At 53.0% G+C, this 16,755-nt stretch overlaps 8 protein-coding genes across 8 annotated transcripts; 4 read left to right on the top strand and 4 right to left on the bottom strand.

The window, feature by feature from the left end:
* Positions 1-15: 15 nt before the first annotated feature.
* Positions 16-1,730, top strand: J4E88_008858 (uncharacterized protein; the record flags this gene model as incomplete). Its single annotated transcript, XM_049402466.1, has 3 exons — positions 16-75; positions 125-834; positions 1,232-1,730. The coding sequence occupies 3 exons, from the start codon at positions 16-18 to the stop codon at positions 1,728-1,730; spliced, it is 1,269 nt and encodes a 422-aa protein (XP_049251703.1).
* A 1,030-nt stretch (positions 1,731-2,760) lies between these two features.
* On the bottom strand, positions 2,761-3,930 carry J4E88_008857 (uncharacterized protein; the record flags this gene model as incomplete). Its single annotated transcript, XM_049402465.1, has 3 exons — positions 2,761-3,215; positions 3,265-3,726; positions 3,777-3,930. The coding sequence occupies 3 exons, from the start codon at positions 3,928-3,930 to the stop codon at positions 2,761-2,763; spliced, it is 1,071 nt and encodes a 356-aa protein (XP_049251702.1).
* Positions 3,931-5,443: 1,513 nt separating this feature from the next.
* On the top strand, positions 5,444-6,418 carry J4E88_008856 (uncharacterized protein; the record flags this gene model as incomplete). The annotated part of the gene is made up of 2 exons (XM_049402464.1): positions 5,444-5,554; positions 5,603-6,418. The coding sequence occupies 2 exons, from the start codon at positions 5,444-5,446 to the stop codon at positions 6,416-6,418; spliced, it is 927 nt and encodes a 308-aa protein (XP_049251701.1).
* A 623-nt stretch (positions 6,419-7,041) lies between these two features.
* J4E88_008855 (uncharacterized protein) lies at positions 7,042-9,183 on the top strand (the record flags this gene model as incomplete). Its single annotated transcript, XM_049402463.1, has 4 exons — positions 7,042-7,197; positions 7,248-7,708; positions 7,754-9,028; positions 9,078-9,183. 4 exons carry the CDS (start codon positions 7,042-7,044, stop codon positions 9,181-9,183), a joined length of 1,998 nt encoding a protein of 665 aa, XP_049251700.1.
* A 69-nt stretch (positions 9,184-9,252) lies between these two features.
* On the bottom strand, positions 9,253-9,855 carry BNA1 (3-hydroxyanthranilic acid dioxygenase; the record flags this gene model as incomplete). Its single annotated transcript, XM_049402462.1, has 2 exons — positions 9,253-9,825; positions 9,853-9,855. 2 exons carry the CDS (start codon positions 9,853-9,855, stop codon positions 9,253-9,255), a joined length of 576 nt encoding a protein of 191 aa, XP_049251699.1.
* Positions 9,856-10,303: 448 nt separating this feature from the next.
* Positions 10,304-11,118, top strand: J4E88_008853 (uncharacterized protein; the record flags this gene model as incomplete). Its single annotated transcript, XM_049402461.1, has 4 exons — positions 10,304-10,393; positions 10,449-10,632; positions 10,855-10,951; positions 11,004-11,118. 4 exons carry the CDS (start codon positions 10,304-10,306, stop codon positions 11,116-11,118), a joined length of 486 nt encoding a protein of 161 aa, XP_049251698.1.
* A 224-nt stretch (positions 11,119-11,342) lies between these two features.
* J4E88_008852 (uncharacterized protein) lies at positions 11,343-13,375 on the bottom strand (the record flags this gene model as incomplete). The annotated part of the gene is made up of 2 exons (XM_049402460.1): positions 11,343-13,034; positions 13,091-13,375. The coding sequence occupies 2 exons, from the start codon at positions 13,373-13,375 to the stop codon at positions 11,343-11,345; spliced, it is 1,977 nt and encodes a 658-aa protein (XP_049251697.1).
* Positions 13,376-13,730: 355 nt separating this feature from the next.
* J4E88_008851 (uncharacterized protein) lies at positions 13,731-15,790 on the bottom strand (the record flags this gene model as incomplete). Its single annotated transcript, XM_049402459.1, has 4 exons — positions 13,731-14,836; positions 14,884-15,347; positions 15,397-15,703; positions 15,757-15,790. 4 exons carry the CDS (start codon positions 15,788-15,790, stop codon positions 13,731-13,733), a joined length of 1,911 nt encoding a protein of 636 aa, XP_049251696.1.
* Positions 15,791-16,755: the final 965 nt, after the last annotated feature.

Below are 16,755 nucleotides of genomic sequence, written 5' to 3'. Positions count from 1 at the left end.
CTCTCGTAACCAAACATGTCTCTCACGCTCAAGGTCACATCACTGTTCGTCAGAACGCTTGCGAAGCCCGTAGCAGTATGTTGCTCAGCCCCGGGAATCGTGGATCGTAATTGACACATCCCAGAATGCCATCAAACGCAATGCCCACGAACACGATCGCTTTCGCCGGATATGCGTCAAATTTGCCCAAGGTTTGCATCGCGTCGATATGCGCATGCGCCTCGGCCTCCTCCAGGACCCGGCTGTTATCGACAGGCAGATTAAGAAGGAAGTCCAATTAGCAGAGGCTGCGCGGAAAAAAGCAGCCGCCCCAACCGTCCTTACCGAAGAGGAAATGAAGGCGGAAGAGGCGCTCACGGAGAAGGAACGAGAAGCTATCAAGAAGAAGACTGAAGAGAGAATCAAGCCCCGTATCCGACCTCTATCCGAACAAAAAGCCATCGAGATGGGCGCCAACTTCGCTGCCGAGACGTTTATATTCGCTGTTGGAATCGCTGTAATTCTTGTTGAGCAATGGCGACAAAGAAGGAAGGCACGCAATGCCAGAGACGACATAAGAGAAGATTTAGAAGAGGTGCAGGCTGAGCTCAAGGCAGTCAAGGCAGAATTTGAGGAGTTCAAGGCGAAGCACCCGGAGCCCGCATCCTCAAAGATACTCGGGTTCTTCACGGGCAGTGGGAAGAAGGAAGACAAAAAGCCTGAAGCCGTGAGCACCGAATCGAAGCCAGTATCTGTCGAGACTCAACGCGATGCCATCAAATCGACGAATGCTACATCCGCAATGCAAGAGCAGTCGTCAGCCGATAAGCCCTCACAACATAAGGATCTAGGGATGTACACCAGGGAAGCGTAGATGTGTATATCTTACGGGCATACATTCTCTAGGCTCGACTCATGGTTATACCAAGTCGAAAGCGCAATTTGGACACACTCCTCTCATATACCCAACACAACGATAGAAGCATGAAGTTTTCCATTCCCTACAGTGTCGCGATCCCAAAATCTTCTGTTTCTAGCTTCGTGTCCTGATTTGGCGTTCTGTCTACATCCGCTGATCGCTCTTTCCGTCGCGACCCACGTACCTTCTACAAGAAGAGGCCTAGTTCACAGACACTGACTAGCACCACCTGGGCACATACAAAGAATACGCTCAATTAGCATCTCAGAAACACACACTCTGTTATCCGGACACCAAATTTTCGCCAATTGTCCGAGACTCACAACTACCTAGTCTCAGCATGGGTCTTCCACACTACACCAACGACATTGAGCCTCGTCCCGATGAGAAAGAGCAGCCCATCATAGAAAGCGGAGAAATGCGCTCCATGAACGTTGTCGCCCCTGCTCAACTAGACGGTGGAGCGGACTACTATTCGCGAGCCCCCAACGACAAAACCATTCCCTCTCAGCAAGGTCACTACCCCCAACTCCCTCGCCAATCTCACAACGCGCCTTCCGTCCCGCCACCGCCGCCACGCCAACCATCCCGCACCGTTGGCAATGCAGTCAACGACCTGCTTCCTTACTGTACAACCGAGCCGCCTCTGAGCCAAGCGCAAGTCATCGCTCTAAGCGACGTTGTGGGTAGTCTAAAGGAACTCGTCGTACTGGCTCTAGGTGCTGCTTCTGGTGTGCCGAGGAGTATGGAGAAACTGGAAGGTGCGGTGGGTTCGCAGGCCGCAGTGAATATTGTGGAGTTCTTTGCCGACGAATGGGAGATCGAGGGCTGAGAAGATTCATGGGTGTTGGGTCAGAAGTGAGGGGACGGTTCGCTGCTGCATAGTGCATATGGGAGGTGATAAGGGGGCATGTGGATGTGATGACGAGAAACACAGGTAATCATGAAGAGGAAGTGAGGTGGTGATGGGAAATTGTATCATTCGCTACCAAGGAAGACAACTGCGCTCGCTACCAAACCATCCACCGCACCCATGAAGCACAAAAGACTTGCCCCTCCCGCCTCCTTGATGCTCTGCACCTCGATCGACGATCGAGAGGGAAGTCAAACGACAATATAGATCGGTGATGACAAGAGAACGATGCCTCTGTGGCGTCGACAGTCTGTTCTGAGGTCAAAGAAAAGAAAACAGGATAGCGGCGCCGACCGGTGATGACAAGAGGTCGATGTCTTCGTGACATCGACCAGTGTTCTGAGGTTACAAAAAACGTTCAAACAACACTGTCGACCAGTGATGACTAAGGAATCGATATCTTCGCGATGTCGAAACTCCGTTCTGAGGTCAGAGACACTGTTGTGCATGGAAGAGCTGAGAACGATCGTATTATCGTAATCTATGCCTTGCGACCTTCAAAAAGATCTGCCGTAGCAAATAAGTTAATGACTGAAGGGTACCGTCCCGGAAGAGAGCTCTCGACCGATCCGGAAAGCTCAGTGCAAGAGACGCGTCGGCTGATAGACCACCTACCTCGACTTTCTTTTGACTCTTTCAAGAACGAAGCGCATCGCTCTCAGAACTCAGAGGAGATGTTGAGAATCGAGATGTTTGAGCGAGTAGCCCTTCGTTTTCCTGTGGTAAGAGTAAGACCCCATGGTCCAAGAAGGGTGAAAAGCATAGACGCATGTATTGAGTAATATTATGTATTACTGTAACGACAAGGTATCATACATTAACCACTCCATCCTCCATAAACACAATCATCTAAGCGATGGTATCAAAGCAAGCGCATATCAACACTCCAACATCTCATAAATGGCCTCGGAAACAAGGACGCAACATTACTGCGACGGTGCCAGGCTATCTACGAGCCTCCAAAGCTAGTGATGTTAATCCCAATGTCAGCCAATGCCGGTCCGACATCGAGATTCAGGTTGATCGTATTGCTCTTGATCGCATCTTCGTAGTAGGTCAAGTGCTGACCATCCTTGATACTCGAGTTGCCCACAATCTCAAGCGGCAGCACAGCATCGTTGTACTTGTTCTGGATCAGGCCCAAGATAGCGAGCTGGTCGACGTGGCTTTGCAAAGGGAACACGTTGTCGCCGGGCTTAAGGTAAAGGTCTGGAATGAGTGCGTAGCCAATTGCGGTGCCGTCGACGGCTAGGTTCATGGTGATGTTGCCTAGGTCGAGGGTCATGACAGAGGGGTTGGGAATGCTGACGTTGGCAATGAGGTTGGAGCCATCGGAAAGGATCTCGTCTGTGCCAGAGAGAATGCGCACGTCGCTGATGTTGAGTCCGGAGAGTTTGTTTAGCCCTGCAAACACGATTAGACTAGTCCTTACTGTAGCTTCAGTGAGACGTACCCTTCATCGTAATGACTTTGTTGTAATCGACGTCCATGGTAGGCAGGCCAGAGAGGTGAATGTTGGTCTTGCCGTCAAGGTGAATTTGGAGTGTCTCGCTGTCAAGCACAGCCTTGGTATAACTGGAGAACTCGACATCACTCGCGAAAATGACATCTTGGTCGACGGTGACGCGGGTCTCTGCCTCAGACTTCGCTTCAGGTATGGTGATGTAGATGAAAGGGTCTTGTCCTGATAGCGATAGTCCTGCTTTGAAGCTATCAATCTTAGGGTGATAACTGCTGCCACTTCTGATGACTGTATCAATCTTCAGGTGGACACCGTTCTGCTGCGGGTTGGTAACTTCCTGGGCAGTAACTTCGAGTGTCGAGGAGTTGATCTCATGCTGTGCCTTATTTGGTATGCCAACAAATATGATTGGCAGAACGATGACCAACACTATGATCACGAGGACCAGGCAATCTGACGTAATGTAAACACGAAGTACGTTGAGGCTGTCGAGAGAGACCTACCACACCACCAAAACTTTCTGCAGTGGTTCTTCATACGCCCTTTGGCGCCTGGCGTGGGCCCTGGCGGGTAGAGCTTATTCATAACGCCGCCTTTCTTCTGGGGCGTTGTATACACATCGTCCGCCCGTGTCGCTCCGCCGTCTTTGCTCTCCATATTGACGGTCTTGTGTGAAGTGTAAAGAAGTTGTTGTGTACAGTTCGATCACTCTGTCGCCCACCGGTTGATGGCGATTCAGAGCGACTGTGGGTTCTTCAGGGGATAGACCCGCAGGGTGTCGCACGCGAATTAAGTAGAAATAAGAAAATACACCAAGACTTCCAAGGACGGTATGAACGCGGAGGTACGCGGGGAACGCACACCTTGTGGATGTCAAAAGCTGGGGAATGTGTAGGAGACTGGCACATGCGCGAAAACGACCGAGACCCCTCTTACGCCAAATACCAATTGGCTGTGCACCGATGGCAAGGCGAATGTCAAAAAGGGTACGATCAGTGACAGGCCTCTTAGCGATTTTCATGAAGATGACGGGTTGCCCGAGAAAGTAGCCTGTTGCGGATACGCTCCGAAGCACTCACCACCTATCCGGTCGCATTACGAAGCCGAGGCAGCGCAGGCAATTGAAGGATCAACTGGCACATGCGTGAGGGATGTCTGAAGAATGCGGCCACATTTTGTAACCTAGGGCGCCGAAGAGCCGTGAGTGGATAGGTCTGCATGAAGCTCCAAGCTGCTCGGCAATGTCCGTCTATCTGGATTGGCTCGTCCGACTACAACCAGAGGCGAAAAGGCGTTGACTCGAGTGACACGCGATCATATTGAACAGCCCGAGCAGTGCGAGGGATCGTTGTTGACCCCAGACGGTAGCGCGGGTCCTGCACCTTTTGAGGTTAGAGGTGGAGAAACCCCCTGAAGCGGCAACCAATGTAAGCCAATGCTTGTCGGTGGTCGATCTGAATTCGGGAGACGCGCCTCTTTGTTGCAGTGAGGAAATAATCTAAAGCCGTCTAAATCAGCAGGTGAGCAGAGGCTTATTGCCTCAGGTAAGAGAATCACCAGCCCCCTCATTCACATGAAGGCGAAAAGCCGAAATCATGGGCTCGAGCCGAAATCAACCCCAACACCCAGCAAGCGGCTGCATCTCTGCATCTTGATATACACACTAGGACAAAGCATACAAGCAGATGGATCCGTCGCACTGAAAGTCGTCTAAATCAACATCGAGCAGGGGTTGCCTTGGCATCCGAAACACCCGCTATCTGCGGTTCATGTGGTGTCCAATTCGATTTGTGTGGCACCCAGGGCCGGCCCAGCCCTTTTCCCCAAGGAACGTAGGTGGCGGAAGTCGTTGTTCGAGCCTCCCGGGTCTACGGTTGGAGACCAGATCGTTTGGAAGGCCCAATATGCACACAGGTCGTTTGGGAGGCCTAATATGCGCCCGCTTCAGCGAGCGCGATGCGTCACTATAGCGCTGATTGAGGGCCGATGGCATTTAGCAGGCTGGGCGAGGAGATGTGGTCGAAAGAAGACTCTGGGGGATCGCCTGCCCTGACATATGCCAAGGGAACGCTACGAAGGTGGGTCGCTGCCGCTGCGGGCGGTCCTGCGAGTTGAGGCGCCCGAGTCGACAACACAAATTTTTAGAGCATTCACAATTCACTAGCACAAGATGGCGCAATCAGACGAGGAGGATGATTACATGAATATGGTGTTTGAGGATGCGCCAAAGGGCCCAAAGTATGAGACTTCCCTCCAGCGCGCCGCGCGCAAGCGCAAAGAGGTGCGTTGAGTGGAATTGCGGAATTGTGCCAGACTGACACATGGACAGGGCGAAGCCAAAGCGCGACAGAAGACCAAAGCCGAACGAGAAGAAGAGGCCGAAGCTGCACGAGAAGCTGCCCTCGCCACTGCTCTGCCCGAGACCAACAAGGGATTCAAGATGATGGCCAAATTCGGATTCAAGCAGGGCGATGCTCTCGGCAAATCTGAAGACGCGCGCAAAGAGCCGATACGAGTCAACCCCAAAGACGACAGAGGAGGCATTGGTCTTGAGTCGGAAAAGAAGCGCAAGTTCAGAGAACAGTTCGAGGAAGCAGATCGACTGGCAAAGCGCGCAAAGGAAGAAGAGGGTGATTACCTAGAGATAATGCGCCAAGAACAGAAAGAGAAGAAGGCCGAACGAGATTTGGACAGCGCGCAGAGGACAGCCGAGCGCTTGTCTGACAAGAAGGCCGAAGAAAAAGGCGTGCCAGACACGAGCGAGAAACCACTGAAGGACATCAACGTCCTTTGGCGTGTTCGTGCACGGCGCAGGGTCGAGAAGAACCGCGACAAGCAGCAACGACGAGAACTGAATAATAGCATTTCGTCGCGATTACCCACGCTAGCCCCGGAAGACGATGACGACGATTCGAAGATAGCACAAGGCCGAGATCTTGCGCCGTTCTATACTACACTTGAAAACGAGCTTGAGGATGAAGATCCAGAGCTGGCGGAATTCGAGGCCTTGCCTGTGGCAGAGCGGTTACAGAAGCTTCTGGTATTCCTTCGCGAAGAGTACCACTACTGTCTGTACTGCGGATACGAATACCCTGATGCCGAAATGGAAGGATGTCCAGGAGTGACTGAGGAGGACCACGATTGAGAGACCTAAATCTTCACTACATGAAGATGTCTCGATACCGCAAGCTACGAGCACGAATTCTGCTACGCTCTTAGCCTACAATAGGTGAGATCACGGCTGGACATATGAGACCGGCGTAATGCTCGGCTCGTACCCCATTGTCTGGCTTTGCAGCTTTAGGTCGCGGTCACAACATGGCAACGGTCTCGAAAAGTCATAGTCGCTGGTGAGAATCTAGTGAATCAAGGAGTCCAGTTCTTTCTGGCTGATGTGTATCCATAACCATTTGAAGGTAAGGTAGCTTCAAAGTACTTTCTACACTCCCAATAGCTATCGATTATCAATAAGATGGACAAGAGGAACGCGCAAGGTGAAAATCGTACAATACATCCGTAGGCAAACCAGTGCAGATAAACTGCAATTGAACATATTTCTCGGATGTCATAACTCTGTCACTCCTACCACAGTACAGTCCACTACACATGCTGGTATTCGACGTTGTCCCTGAAACAGCCTCGTGAGCTTTGACCAAATCACCAAGTCCCGTGCTCACGCGCTTCGCGATTCGTCGCGCCTGCCCCTAGCCCTTGCCCATCAACAACATCAGACAAGTAGACAAGCCACCCCGCCTGCAACAATTGAAGATGGAGCATCAGAAAAGCTACATATATGAACCACCTTCGACAGAAGAGCGGGCGCCAAAGCGACAAAGGACCGGCAAATTCGACCCGCAGGCGCAACTACCAGAACGGCTAGCCAGGTATCGGGAGTTGTGGGCACAGCAAGACGAGCGCATTCAAGTGAGTGATCCGAATAGTGACAGGCGTTGAATGGCTGCTAATATGAGCAGAGTACTTTGGAAGGGGCAGATAGCGCCACCCAGGAAAAGATCGTCAACTTCATCTCCGCTTCCAGCGCATCGCCAGATGAGCCCAAGTTTGCCATACCAACAGCGCTCATCGTTGCCGGTCCTAGCATTGCATCCCATGGCCCTTTCTTCGAGCGTCTGGGTAGGGGCATCAGAGCTGAAAACTGCGCATATGTTGTACTAACATCCAGCGAATGCCCAAATCTGAAGACACTGCTGAAAACCCTCATTAAGAAGGTTACCTCGCGCGTGGACGATGAGGATGAGGATGATGTAGACCGCCCGGCTACGTCCTCGAGGCATGGTCCAAAGTTACTCAATTACGATCTTGGCCATGTTCAGGAATGGCAAAAGAAGAATCGCGCTTCTAGCATCGTTGTCGCTTTGCAGGACAGCGAGGCTTTCGACGTTGGACTACTCGTCGATGTAGTTGATCTTCTTCAGTACGTCAGACTATGTATAGCAATTACATACGCTAACGTTAACAGCTCATGGCTCGATCGTCTACCTTTCGTTCTACTCTTTGGCATTGCTACTTCTGCAGAGAGCTTCGAGGAGCGAATGGCAGGCAACTCACTCCGCTACCTTGAAGGCCAGAAGTTCGACGTTACTCAATCTGACGAGATCATTGAGAAGCTGTTTCGCGCGACGGTTGCCAGCACAGATTCTCGACTTCACATTGGACCCAACCTCTGTCGCCGTATGTTGGATCGGCAAAAGGATCACGTTCAAAACACACAAGATTTCTGTGATGGGCTGAAGTACGCTTACATGTCGCACTTTTATGCTAGCGTACCCAGCGTCTTCTTCGCGCATGATGTTACACACGGAGATCTATCAGCGGATGCGTTCGAAGCTGTTCGCACTCTGCCATCGTTTCGCCAGTGGGTTGAGCGCATGCTAGAAGCTGGTCAGGCACAAGATGTACGAAGAGTACTGGAAGATAACAAGTACCTGTTCGACCAGATTGCACATCATCTGCAATCTGGCCAACGCGCCATGTTATCATTGAGCCATGCTGCGGAAGTACTGGCGAACATCCGCGAGTCGCTTCAGATGTCACCCAGCGTCCGACTTTCATCTATCTGGACCCGAGCAGCAGCTGGCGAGCTAGCTGGATCGCCCCTCATCCGCGAAACGATGTTATCCATCAAGAAGATTCCATCCGATAGACTGGTACATTTCCTAGCATCGCTACGAGATCTTGAAGACGACAACGTCTCATTGGGCATTGCTTCAGCTCAGCAGACGCTCGACAACCTGCTACAAAACGCCGATGCACCGCTCCGCACGCAGCACGATGTCCGCAACGACAGTGTACGAACCACCGTCGTAGCACAAAAGGTACTTCTGAGCAAGCACAAGGCTGCACTGTCAGAGCAAGACAAGGCATACTCAGACCTGGTCACAGAATTTCACGACAAGCTCGAGGTGTATTTCACCTCCTCCTTCATCGACCCGAAGACGTTGACTCTGAATGAGCTCTTCATATACGACCTAAAGTCACCACACACAGAGGTCTTCCAACCCAAGCCGCGCTTTGCTGTTGAGCGTGCACTAGCTTCACCTCACGACTATCTGGGCTGCGAATGCTGTAGTGGAGTGGATGGAAACCCTGCAGCTCTTTCTGCCACACAACCAGCGACAGCTATTGTGTATCAGATGTACCTCGAGTCTGGAACGTTGATCAACGTTACCGATCTATGGTCTGCGTTCAACGCCATTGCGGGAGACGGAACAGAAGAGAACGAGCCCAACACCATGTAAGTCTGCACCTGCATATCACAGTCATGGTATACTAATCCGTCACAGGGCACTATTCCAGCGAGCACTAGCCGAACTGCGATACCTGGGCCTCGTCAAACCCAGTCGAAAGAAGACAGACCACATTTCCAAGATCATGTGGAAAGGACTATAAACCCTTTCACCTTCTCCATTGCAGCCGCCCTACATAGAATACATATCATACACCCCATTTCCATCCCAATTAAGCCTTCTTCGGCTGCGGCGCAGTATCACAAACCGTCCCACAACTCTTACACGTCCTCTTCTCCGTATCCGCCTTGAAAGCATTCACTGCATCCTTAATCTGCGTGCCCAAATCCGTACAATAAAACGCCGCCTCATACACCTTATCCCCACAGTTCTGACAATACCACCTCAGGCGATCCAAACTGCCCTCCGGCCTCTTCTGCTCCAACACCACACCCACGGTATCTTTGAAGCGCACAGGGTTATGCGGTGTGTTTGGGGGGAGTAAGAACATGTCGCCTTCGTTGATGTGTATGTCTTTGAATTGCTGGCCTGGTGGGAGGGTCGTGTCGACGACTTTGAGCAGCATGCCGCCTTTGTGTTGGTAGAACCATTCTGCGGTTTCGTTGATGTGGTAGTCGGTTCGTTCGTTGGGGCCGCCGACTATCATTACGGTTACGGCGTCGTTGTAGACGCAGTAGTTGTTTATCGGCGGTTTGAGCATGTGCGCGTTCTCCGAAACCCTGCGTGCGAGGTTTGTTAGTTGGGTTTGTTTGAGGCAGGACGGGATGGGAGCAGCTGAGAGGAGCTGGGGTGGTATATGTATGTATCTTACCATTTTGGTATATTCAATGGCGGACCTAGTTGTCGGTGCGGTTGCGATTCTGAGAAGTGGCGATGTGGGAGTGTTACGGAAGCTCGCGGTGTTGATCGCGAGGCGCGTTGCGCGAGCCGGATGGCTGGCCGTAATGATCGCGTCGTATTCATCCTGGATTGATGTGTATGTCAAAAGAGAACCTCGTTCCTCAAGTCAGCGCGACGAGTTTGCTTAGTCTGCTTTGAAATGTAAAGTCGACGATGTAATCATCAAGGGTCCAGCACAAGTGGGGAGCTTCTCGCCCCGCGGAACCGCGGCTCGTGCGTGCATTTGTCGATCACTGGTGCGACGCGTGCCATCACATGCAGCTTCTCGACCCGCCTATCTCGAGACACGAGCATAGCTTCCCCATCCCCTCCACAGCATCCAACAACAACCACTCCAACCGATCTCGGAACTAAAATACAACATGGGCATGGATCACTCGCACATGGACCACGGCCACATGGGCCACGACATGCCCGGCATGGGCGGCGACGGACCCAAGTGCAACATGAACGTATGGCCATCTACGTCTCAGTATCGGACGACACGCTGACATGTCGCTCGAATAGATGCTGTTCACCTGGGACACAACCGATCTCTGCATCGTCTTCCCCTCATGGCACATCTCCGGCACGACCTCGCTCGTCTTCTCGCTCCTCGCCGTCGTCCTCATGACCGCCGGCTACGAAGCCATCCGCGAGATATCGCGACGATACGAAGCCTACTCCAAGGGCGTCATGGAGGGACCTAGAGGTGAGTTTGCCTCTTCCATACACATACACACATACAACCGGAGTAGTAGTAGCAAGTACGACTACGAGAAGAGGCAAGGTCGTAGAAGTAGGAGACTAGGGAGGTCTCTTTTCTTCTATCTTCAATCAACCACACTTCTTGGGAAACACTCGCTGAGTTTAACCTTTTCGTCGCCGTGTATAGACGACGCCACAGATGAATCTAGCTCATTACTTGGATCAGGGAGAAACGGTGGTTTGGGGCGCAGTGCCGAGCAGCAGATGAAGATTATCAAGGCTGTTTTGTATGCTGTGCAGGTGTTTTACTCGTTCTTCATCATGTAAGTTCATCCTGGTGGGACTGGTTTTGGAGATTGGGGCTGATGTGTGTAGGCTGCTTTTCATGACGTACAACGGTTGGGTTATGCTTGCTGTGGCTGTGGGTGCTTTCGTTGGATACTTGATGTTCAGCCAGTCTTCGTCGACAAAGTCGGTGGCCTGCCATTGAGTAGTCTACAAAGGAGAACCAGTGGGGGGAATGAATAACAAGATGGGTCGAGGCATGCGGACGGTCTACTCTCCATCAAACAAGGCGCAGATTCACATATCCTGCGATTTCCGGGCCTAGAACCCTACGTCACACCGTCACTTTGCAAACTAGACCAAAATCCAGACTTGAAGTTGACCAATAATATTTCTACAACATGTGACGAACGACCAGAGATACACCCCTCACCCTCTCCACACCAAGAACACATACCACACGCCCCCCAGCACAACCACCGTCCTCAAACTCGTCCTGAGTTCCCACCAAAACAGACTGAGCCCCTTTCTCCGTTTCCGCGGCTTTTTGTCCGCTTTGGTACTACCACCGTAGACTCTAACCTTTTTGTCTCCTGCATCGTCATCGTCAAAGTCTTTGGTCGGATCATAGCCGGCATGTTGTATCAATGGGAGTTGATATTTCGAGTGCTGCTGTTGCTGTTGGGTTCGTGCTTGAGTAGTCGCTCGAGCAGATAGATTGCCGTTTCGCTCCGAACTAGTCGATGAGTTGGATGAATGCGATTCCTTCTCCATAGCAGCTGGGACGTTCGTCGTAGGTAACAGCGGACTTTCCGCCTTTTCGTCCTCGCCATTCGAGACAACGCCTAGCATAACGCCCGCCGCGCGAACGAACAGCAGCAACAGCGTTAGTCCGAACAGACTTCCGTATCTCAGAAACGTGCCAATCTGATCAGGCAGCAGACACAACTTCGTCTGAATCGTCTTACTCGCATCCCCCCCATTCAACGGCTTCCCAAGCGTGTCAACCGGATTCCACAGACTAACCAGCACAACACCTGGCAGTCTAACGCCCATAGCCCAACTAATGCTCTTGACCGTGATCTCGCGTATGCCGCCGCCAGCACTGGTATACGCTTTATGCACCAACTCGCAGTAATCATGGTCGTCGCCCGAAAAGGCATATCGAATATCGCCTACCTTCTCAGCAATATCAGCGGTGATCTCGCGATTGAGCACATTTTGGTATTGATAGCCACCACGGACGGAGATGGCGTTTCGGTCGTCGTGGTCGAGGGGAGGTTGGCCGGGTGGGGGAGGCGTCGGGGGCCAGTGTTCGCGAAGGGGGCCGCAGGGTGTGCCTGGGGCGCGGTAGAGGGGCACGTGGGTGAGGAGGATGGTGGGAAATTCGGTGATGTCGTCGTTGGCGTGGGGGAGGGCGGAGGTGGCTAGGTCTTGCGCGGAGATTGCGTGGTGTGGCATGCCTGGGTAGGGTCGCAGGCCTTGTTGCGCTCGTAGTTCGCGTTGGATGAGGCGCTTTTTGCGCTTCTTTGCGTCGGAGAGGAAGTCTTTTGTAGGGCGCCATATCTTCTCGACTTGTTCGGGGGACTCCTGGCCGAACGCGCTCAGGGAGACGCTGTCGATTGAGACGAAAGTGTGGTTTGCGATGACGTCGATTCTGTTGCCGTCGCCAAAGTAGGCTTCAAATCTGTTTCGGACGCCTTCTTGTACTCCTTTGGCAAATCCCAGGTCATGATTACCAGGTAGACTGCTTATGAGCTTCCGTCCGGGCTGTCCTGGTCTCGCCTGCATGCCGCCATCACCCCAGTGTTTGAAGAAGATGTTTCCGAATCTTCTGTATTCGTTCATCCAGAAGTCTTCGCCATACTTGCGGTACTGTTCCTCAGGCGAGGTAGTTGTGCGCGTAGACCATTCGCGACCACCGTCGAAGAGATCGCCGAGGAAGAAAATAGTGTCAGGGTATAGGACGGTCTGGAAGCGAGAATAGGTGCGACGGAGGTACAGGTCGGTGTATTTGTAGGCTAGAGGATTGAGGGGCCACGGGCGGCCGGGGTAGGTGTGCGGATCTATGAGTTGCGGGTCGGCGACGAAGATGAGTCTGTGGGGGTTCGCGCCGGTTTCCTAAAGTTGCGATTAGTTTTGCACAGTCCCGTAGATTTTGTGAGGTATAGACGCACCCAGTCTTCCCATTTGTCCCAGTGGCAGCTCTCGACGGCGCTGTTAAAGATACCTCTCTCGCCCCAGTACAGAACCACCCACCACAGCAGCACCAGCCCATTCACGAGCGTAAAGAGCCGCTTAAAGCTCCAATTCCCACTTCGCAGCTCATTTCTCTTACCCTGCACAGCAGGTCGTATGCGATATAGAAAGAAGGCCCTGCCCAGCCGCCATGCCTGGTGTGTCAAGCTCTCGGGTTCTGAGTATGCGCCGACGGGAATGCCATACTCGTCGTATGTGGTCATTGTCTGTCAAAGGAATGAAGGAGTGGCTGGCGCAGCATTTTTGAGGAAGGATGCACGTGAGGAGAAACGTTACGCAGTCGTGAGCATGTCGCCTGCGTAATGCTCAAAGGGGGACTGGGTGCGGCGTGTTCATGGTCTGGGGAAAATGCGGCCCAGGGTCCGAGGCTGATCCAAGGCTGATCTGCCGCCGCTACCATGGCACGAGAGGCTCGACTCTCTGCAGTGTAACCCTGCTAACCAGGTGAATGCATAAATGGTACAAACATCACAGGAGTATGCCAACTGAACGTTCATCGGAAATATGCAAGTGATATCATTTCGAACATGCTAAAAGTACAAACAACATTTTCCCTCTTCAGTACTCAAGTGTCACCTCTTGACCCTTGACCCGACCGATGACGATCTCGGGGGCGTACTTGGGGATAACCTCATCGTCGTGAAGCATCTCAAATTCCTCTGACGCGTCCTTGCCCATATGGCTGAAGAGCGCCTGAGGACCTCCTGGGTGCTCATCTGTCCAGTTGGTGACGTCCATAACGATACCCTTTACAGCAATCCATAAATCATCCTTCTTGTTGTGCTTCGCAACCTCCTCGAGCGAGAACTCCTTGTCGGGAATGCTGAACTTCTTGGGTGCGTTAGGCTTGGAAACCTTTCCTGGGTCGTTGGAGTCGCCGTTTGACGACATGACAGGTGCGGAAGACAGCTGCTTTTGTTGCTCAACGGGGTCTGATGAAGAGCTGGCTTGAGCGTTTCCGCTGACACCGTTGCCCCACTCGACGGAGACCTTGCCCGGTTGCGATGGGTCGATGTGCAGCGAGATCTGACCGAGACGGTTGACAGCGGCACCACCGGACTTGTTAAGCGCTTGTTGGAAAAGGTACTTGGAAGCAGACTCTCCTGCTACACGACCGTAGACGACACAGCCAAGAAGTGATGAACCACCGAGACGGTTGGCACCGTGGACACCCCCAGCAAGCTCACCGCAGACGTACAGACCGTCGAATGGCTTGCCGTCAGAGTTCAAGCACTGTGCTTGGTCGTTGATCTCGATACCACCCATGGTGAAGTGGAGTACAGGCTCCATCTGTGCAACGTGGAAGGTGTCGTTGATGTCGAAGGGCAGGTTGTGGAAGTACTTCTTGTTCCACTCATCCTTCTTCTCGCCCTTGGCAATGGCGTTGTAGCTTTGGAACTCGGTCTGGAGGTCCTTGTCGCTGACACCAATCTCCTTGGCGAGCTCCGCACCGGTCATCTTCTTCATCAGGCCACGTCCGGAGTAATGTCTTGTGTGGAAGTCGAGGACGTTGGATGCCTTGGAGTTCAGGACAAGGCGAATGGGCCAGTTGCCCTTCTCCTTCTCAGTCCACATCATGCCGGAGACGTAGTCGCGGTGACCGAGGTCGTCGCAGAAGCGCTTGCCCTTGTTGTTGAGAAGGATACCACCCTCACCACGGAGAGCTAGAGACTGTTAGCATGAGAACGATATATGTCGGTGATGCACGTACCTTCGGCGGCCAAGAACTTGGTCTTTGCTGTAGGGTCCTTGGGGTCGACAAGACCAGTAGGGTGCACTTGGACCTTGTCCATGTCGATGCCGTTGGCACCAATCTTCATCAGCATCTTGTGTCCGTCACCGGTAGCGTGAGCACCGTTGGTGGTGGAGAGGTCGTAGGTGTCTGGCCTCCACTTCTTCAGAAGAGAGTCCTCTGTGAAGTCGGCGGCGTAACCACCAGTCGCCAGGATGACGGGGCCCTCGAGTGTCGTCTCCTCGCCGCCGAATGTGTATGTAACACCGGTGGCACGGTTGCCCTCGGTGTTGATCTTGGAGACCTTGGCCTTCTTGACGAGCTGGACGCGCTCTGGCTCCTGCTCAGCCAACTCCTCGAATCGTTGCATCAGAGCGTATGTGATGGCCATTCCGGGGAACTTGGCATCGTGGCCACGGTGGGTACGGGGTTGGGAGTGACCGCTGTCAAAGTCAGTACATGTGTCAGATTCGGGAATACTGTCGGACGTACCCCAACCGCGAGACGAGAGTGAGGTCTAGGTTGAAGACGTCCATCAGCCACTCGACGGCGGCAGCGGACTTGTAGGTCAGGACCTTGATCAGGTCTGGCCGCGCCTTGTCTCGCGCAGACTTGAGTGTGTCATCGTAGAACTGCTTGACGCTGTCGCCGATCTTCTCGTCGACTTGCGTCCTTGTGAGAGCACCGTTGATTCCCGATGTGGCCTTTGTGGAGTTGCCTCCCATGAAGTTGTTCTTGTCGAGGAGAACGACATTTCCACCAGCGAGGTAGATGGTGTGAGCAGCGCTCAAGCCGGACACTGCCGTCGTGGTTAGCCATGCGCGTGACGGTGTATGATGCGGTGATGCTTACGGCCAGCGCCAACAACAATGACTCTCTCGGGCATGGTGATGGATGCGGTTGAAGAGGGAAGGGGAGAAAAGACGGGGTATGGAGAGAGAGCAGATGAAGGCGAAAAGTCTGGGGATCGGCTTCTGCTTTGTATGGATGCAACGGATGGCTGCTCGGCTTCCGTCTAGCACTTGGAGCGCAACTTGTGCCTCGGAAGTGGAGAATGCGCTAACCCGCATGCACTTCCAAGGTTGTCGCCGCGCGGGCCAATCACGCGGCGGCGGTTTGTCTGCTGGCAATGCGTGAGCCTCACCAAGCCCGGCCTGCTCTGCGCTGCTGATGTGAATATTGAGCAACGGTCCAGCTGTTGCATGTGAAGACGCTCGTCGCCGTCAGCGCCCACATGACTTGGGTACGCGCAGCGTGGTGGGCGGCTGGCGGTTGGCTGACCTCTCCATCGGACGGAACGCCGAGGAGTTGGGGCTTGCTGGGAAACCTGGGGCAAGTCACGCGTGGGAACGCGCAACCGTGGAACTCGCCGTTGGCATGTGAAGGCTAGAGCACATGTCAAGCCTAGCCACAATAGTAAATCTGGAACATCGTAGACGCAATACATGTGCTGCGCGACTTCTTCGTCTTCAACTCTTGCAATGTTCCAAGGTTGGTTGATGGTTCAGCTCCACGATGCTCGTTATGGCAAATCATCCCGCGCAGGCATCATAGCCCGATCGGTCTTTGCTCGCACGACCGCGACAGTCAGCGGGCGATATTGCCGTCTTCGGAACTGACTCTCGCTCCAAAACCATGTCGGACCATCATCTTACACCGACTTCCCAAGCTGCTCCGATGTCAAGGTATAAGACTCTGCATTCAAGATCAATCGTGGTCAAACTGTTCGGGTTTATATCTTTCGGGGTAGCTGTTGCCGATGCGACCAGGTACATCTCGGTGCATCTCGCGCGAGTCGACGTTGAGGACCGAACAAGACATCCGTTATACAATATATTACAAGCTGCTCAT

This window comes from Alternaria novae-zelandiae (assembly GCF_023758075.1).
Source record: "Alternaria novae-zelandiae strain BMP 2774 chromosome Unknown scaffold_21, whole genome shotgun sequence".
NCBI classification, from domain to species: Eukaryota; Fungi; Ascomycota; class Dothideomycetes; order Pleosporales; family Pleosporaceae; genus Alternaria; species Alternaria novae-zelandiae.
The sequence above is the reverse complement of the archived record's forward strand: the minus strand, read 5'-3'. Positions and strand labels throughout refer to the sequence as shown.